This window comes from Eurypyga helias, unplaced genomic scaffold (genome assembly GCF_000690775.1).
Source record: "Eurypyga helias isolate BGI_N326 unplaced genomic scaffold, ASM69077v1 scaffold18239, whole genome shotgun sequence".
NCBI lineage: Eukaryota > Metazoa > Chordata > Aves > Eurypygiformes > Eurypygidae > Eurypyga > Eurypyga helias.
This window is the reverse complement of record NW_010270538.1, coordinates 1-5,899: the sequence shown is the minus strand read 5'-3', so window position 1 is coordinate 5,899 and position 5,899 is coordinate 1. Positions and strand designations below refer to the sequence as shown.

The 5,899-nt window shown below is 49.3% G+C and overlaps 1 protein-coding gene across 1 annotated transcript; it reads right to left on the bottom strand.

Moving 5' to 3' along the window:
* Positions 1–287: 287 nt before the first annotated feature.
* LOC104514735 (inositol-pentakisphosphate 2-kinase-like) lies at positions 288–5,589 on the bottom strand. Its single transcript, XM_010158493.1, has 6 exons — positions 5,581–5,589; positions 5,195–5,474; positions 4,546–4,696; positions 3,069–3,171; positions 1,832–1,911; positions 288–868 (listed from the first exon to the last, which is right to left on the bottom strand). Exons 1-6 carry the CDS (start codon positions 5,587–5,589, stop codon positions 643–645), a joined length of 849 nt encoding a protein of 282 aa, XP_010156795.1. The 3' UTR covers positions 288–642.
* Positions 5,590–5,899: the final 310 nt, after the last annotated feature.

Here is a 5,899-nt window from a genome sequence, read left to right as displayed (position 1 = left end):
CAAAATGCAACACCGCTTACCTTCAACCCTTCTCACTTAGCCTCAGAAGCTTTAGGCAAATGCAAGGCGATCACAGTCTGGAGGCAGCCTGGTGTCCTTAACCTCACACATAAGTATGTGAGTGTTCTGCGGCAAGGCGGCAGTTCCACGGATCAGCAACGCCTGAGCAGCCCCTCCGGCTGCGGCTTCAGCGGGCTTAATGCTAAAGGTTTACATTAGCTCTTGTCAGAGCCTGCGTCCTCCTCACAGGTCCGAGTGCAATGCAGAGCAAGCTCCACGGCCCTTCTGTTAGTAACGAGGCTCTCTATGTTAGTGCAATACTTCAGGAAACCTTTAATTCTGTGCTCTTTCAGTTCTAAGAAGTAGACTTTTAGTATTAATTTGATCTGTCCTCTAGTTCCAAGGTATGGCACGTTACCTGCTCTGTCATATTAAGTACATTCATTAAGGTTATACAGCTAACGCGTGGTTTAGTGCTATTCCATGTCTCTGAAAAGGCATACCAATCAGAAATCGTAAAGCAAGAACATTCACAGCTGGAAAATGCACTTAACACGGTAGAAAACAAAAATTACCATAGTTGTATCCCATTAATCTTTCTCTTTCTAATGTGTTCCAATAAAAATAGCCTTACGGAGACAGTTACACTTTATGGAAGACTAATGTGCAGTCTTCGTTCTCCGTGAAGAGGTTGGACATCACTGGGTCATCTTTGGCCTGTACATTCTTCAAATAATAGTTTACTACCTTGCCATCCAGTTTGTACTGATGGGGAATGCTTTCATACGGTTTTAGATCAAGGTCCAGGACAGAAACTGAAAAGGTGAACCTTGACTTGGACGTTAGTACCACAGGTCTTTGCTCCGAGCTGGAAAACAAAACCGCGTTGCGTATCTGAGTTGCTGAAGCGAACACTTCCCATCCGTGTACTCCCAGCCCCTTGCAAAAATCACTCTAATGTTCACCTTACCATTTTCAGGGGAGCCTAAGAAAATAAACTTCCACTAACATAGCCGTTCGGAAACTACAGTTCCAGCCTAACCAGTCAGTGAACTTGCTGGTGCCGTCGCTTTCCTTTCATCTTCCACCCAGCCTAAGTCAAACCCTTCCTCTCAATTGCTGTGTCCATAGTTAGCGAGTCTGCTGTTTCAGTGGTATCCGTACGAAGCGACGGCCACCTCACCTAGCCGAGGCCGAAACAACCACTGCACCTCCAACCTGGGTGCAAGGTAATGCTAACTCAGCATCAGAACTAGTGTCCCAGCATGCTGAAGGTCAGAGGACTTAACCGTTGAACAAGTCATCTCCATCACAAACATTTTACTCTAGAATTACAGGGCAAAGGCAGACAACTCTTCTCTAAAATTAACAGAACAAGGCTTGGGCAGAGCCAACTCCCCTACACACAGCCAGCATCGCTGACACAACTGGCAAAGCCTCCTGCCTTGCAGTTAAAGCTGTCACCTCTTGATTAGTGCCTTGGTTTTACTCCAATTAGGCAGCTAAAGGCAACTCATAGGAGGGCACCAAGGCAGAACTAGTTAAAGCCATGTACCTCTACTACGAGCAGCCAATTCAGACTTCAAGAAGGGAGTCAATCTAAAACCTTAACCCTTTGTATCAACTTAAAACTCTTCAGAAACAGACATTTGTCCTAAATGTCTTAAATCACAACTCCACAGTGTATGTTCACAGCCAAATATTTGGACACACTTCCCCTCCCCCTCTCCCCCGGCCTACTGTTTAAGTGGTTACTTGAATTGACTGAACCGAGGTGCAGATGCACCTTCAGCATCGAACCGAGCAGGAGCGTTGGGTCACAAGCTCTTACCATTCGTCTTGTAGGCAGGGCGACAGGGCAATCATGATGGAGCAGTCTTTAGCAGTCATGGCTATTCTGTACTGCTGCACCTACACAAATGAACACGAATCAGCTAGCAGGTCTGTGTTTGCTGTAGGAAAGCACACTATTCTTCACCAAAGGAGTTCATGCACTCAGTTATATTAGTTTGTTCATAAACTCACAGAATGGTTTGAGTTGGAAGGGACCTTAAAGCCCATCCAGTTCCAACCTCCCTGCCATGGGCAGGGACACCTTCCACTAGACCAGGTTGCTCAAAGCCTAATCCAGCCTGGCCTTGGACACTTCCCAGGATGGGGCATCCACAGCTTCTCTGGGCAACCTGTGCCAGTGTTTCACCACCCTCTCCGTCAAGAACTTCTTCCTGATATCTAACCTAACCCTCCCTGCTTTCAATTTAAACCCATTCCCCCCCTTGTCCTGTCACTACAGGCCCTTGGAAAAAGTCCCCCCCAGCTTCCTTGCAGGCCCCTTCAGGTACTGGAAGGCTGCAATGAGGTTTCCCTGGAGCCTTCTCTTCTCCAGGCTGCACAAGCCCAATTCTTGCAGCCTTTCATCATAGAAGAGGTGCTCCAGCCCTCTGATCATCTTTGTGGCCTCCTCGGGCCTCGCTCCAACCAGTCTATATCCTCCTGATGTTGAGGGCTCCACAGCTGGATGCAGCACTCCAGGTGGGGTCTCAGGAGAGCAGAGTACAGGGGCAGAATCCCCTCCCTCGACCTGCTGGCCACACTTCCCTGGATACAGCCCAGGATACGGTTGGCTTTCTGAGCTGCCAGCGCACACGGCCGGCTCATGTTCAGCTTTTCATCTACCAGTACCCCCAAGTCCTTCTCCTTCTCTGTTGGTATTTTAAAAGCTGGAATCCATCTCTGCAGCAGATGGTTCACAGGAGCAAGTGGTGTGACAGCATCCTGTGTTAGGAGTTGTGTTTATTTCCTACAAATACTTCTCTCGAAGGCCACAACAGCACTGGTTCATGCAAATGCTTCCTCAGTCCAAAAAGGAAATAACCAGCTGTATGTCTCCCAAGAACTGGTGCTAAACATGTTTAACTGCTCCTGCCACAAAGATACACCCTGGCACAACAAAGGACTTCAACCCTACGCACCCCTGACACACCAGCAGTGACGCTGACAAGCTCCACCCGTCTCCCTTAGACGGGAGGTTACTACAACCGACAGGCTAAGCAGGCACAGGGAAGTACCTTTGTTAACGCAAAAGCTACCGTCCCATCGTCTTCGGTAGAAAGATCCAGCAGCTTCTCATAAAACGCCTCGTTGTAAGGTCCATCTATCTGTAACGTACTTCTAAATAGATTTTGAAAGAGGATTTACAGACAGCCGAGATGATTTCCCGATTTTCACTGAGATCTTTCTTAGCAGCCCAGAAACTCAGAAAAACCAGTAACACCGACAACATGGCAACAGGTTAATACTCCGAGGTCAAATACCAGGAGCCCTGTTATACTTGTACTGCTTACAGTGCACTGTTTAGGGGTTGGTTGGGTTTGGTTCTTTAAGACAAATCATTCCTGACCCACTGCCACCCATTTATCGCTACAAGACCAGCACTTTTTGCAAAAACGGGTTTCAAAGGAGCTCCCACCCAGCAGCCTTACTGAAAGCACCGGGGGTCAACTCTTTCCTGATAAGGCCAAGCCCCTGCTCCAACGTGCGCTAACAACGGGGCGGCCTGTTTGGCCTCCTTCCTTCCCACACTCGACACCTGAACTGCTGAAAGCTGCTCCCATCACAGCAGGGTGTACAGCACACACCGCCCACGCCCAGGCAAGACTCCATCTTCAAACTGTTTCATGACCAAATACCCGAATAGGCCGCACTGCAAGTGATTTAAGGCGAGCTCAAGGCCCACCCACCGCCCTAAGATAACCTTCGGCTCCAAGGGCAGCCCAGGGGAGCCGAAGGAGCACAGGCAGACGCCTCTGGCAAGTGAAGCCAGCGTGCCCCCGCGTGAGCAACGGCAGAATTACAGCCCGACTATGTCAGAGGCATCCAGGTCAAGGCTTGCTACAGCGCTGACAAAGCGTCCTTTGGGAACAAACGTGGCAGCTTGCAATGCCCAGGATTTCCTCACCGGGAAGGCAATACCGTAAGGTAAACACTCTTGTGCCTCAGGTGCGATCTGATCACCTGTGACACGGGTTGCTCTGGCATTTGGCGCTATTCTCATCACGCAAAGGCAGGCTAACTGTAAGGGCCACTATCCACTCACGCCGCCTGCAAGCTCTTGCGGGCACGCACAGGGTTATGTGCTGAACACCAAGTTCAGGCGTTCCTGGGGCGGCCGCAGGTGGGCCAACAGACGTGAGGATGAGCGTAAAACACACGGCTGTGGCTGAGATAACCCAGCTCTGCAGGTGCGGAAGGTGGGAGAAACCAACCACCACTTTCGCTGTATCTTCCCTGAAATACACAACCTCCGCTACTAAGAAAAGGGGCATTTTTCTCTCTTACCCTGTTGTGAGCTTCCCATAATCGTTATTTTAAAATGCAGGTCAAAGCGACAGACATCAAAACTCGTCACAACGAAGCTCATCTTTTTCAAGGCAGAAATTCAGCATACGCCTTCCGTGAAGGAAGGTTACGTGCAACGACAGAACGAACGGCTGTGGCTGCATACCCACTTCATCACAGCTGAAAAGACAAGCCACCACGTCTTACCTCTCTTCAGGAAACTCCTCCAGGTACTGTTCAACTCTACTGTACAAAGGATAAAGTCCTTCAATGTCCAGCATGTCAAGCATCTGAGCCTGAAGGGTTTTATAAAGGAGACAACCCCTTGGTAAGCCAGAGCTTTCCAATTTATGTTTACCTAGAAGAAAATGTATTTTCAAATGAGGCAGAAACGGGCGAGTGTCCACTTCACGTTGCCCCTACCTGCACTTGTTCTCAAAGCGGATCCAAATACTCTGTAGACCAATCACAGGCAGGGGAAAAACCCCAAACCAAAACACCTCAGACTGCAGACACCAGTGTGCCAGGTGCACACCGGAAGAGCATACATCCGACTGCAGAACAACACCCCTGGCCTGAGCCTCTACATCTTACTCCAAACCCCTGGTGTTTTCTTCCATTGTTCTTCTGCCACCTCCTGAATTCGTTTCTCTCCCTGGCACTAGGTGCAGTGCTGAAGGTACTCGCTACGGGCTCGTACGACAACCGGCCATCTGGCAGTCAAGCTGCTCAGAACTCACTTGTACAACGTCACTAACACTCCACTCTGTTCTTATGTTGGCGCTGAACAGCGATGGTCTGAATCGGCACACGGTAGCAGTTAATGACCCACAGTGCTCAAGAAATCATTTCTTACCGTTTCTTACTAGCTCCTTATTAAAAGCACTTGCTTCACAGTAGCTTCTTCCTTGTGAAATGGGAACTGTCTTCATGTCACCTGCCCTGCAGGCATCAGTGCTACTCAGCAGCGCCATAGTGATAACATGGATGAGTTCTTTAACAATTGTCCTCGTACAGTGCGGCCCGCTGACCAGCCCATTGGAAGGGAAAAAGAAAGGTTTTAATTGACGAGCAAGCTCGTTCCAGTCGGAGACAGAGTCCTGGTCATCTCTGCAGCCATAAATTAGCTCCCCGTTCTGCAAATGAGGGAAACAAAAAGGGTTTAGGCACTTCACGACCGCCTAATCAAAGCATCAGATCGAATGTTTGCACTGCCGTCGCAGGCTGCGCGCGAACCCGCACATTCCCCATCGCGCATCTATTTGCCCTCTTAAGTTTAACCAGAGCCCACAGCTGACAACCCATGAGTTAGGGCCAAAAAGCCCACTTAAGTGCTGCTTTCCCAACTTCATCAGCTGTCAGTAACCACAGCAATAAATGTGAACTGCTGCTTGGCGCAGTTTCCTATCACTTCTTCCTGAGTTACAGCAATAGTGAAAGGGTACCATGTGGAACCATCTCCTTTTAAAAGCCAAACTGGAAAACGGAGGGCTAGGAAAGGGACAGAGAAGGTGTGAGAGTTACCTGCCTCTGCTAGATTCAGCCAGGACAGAGTTAACTC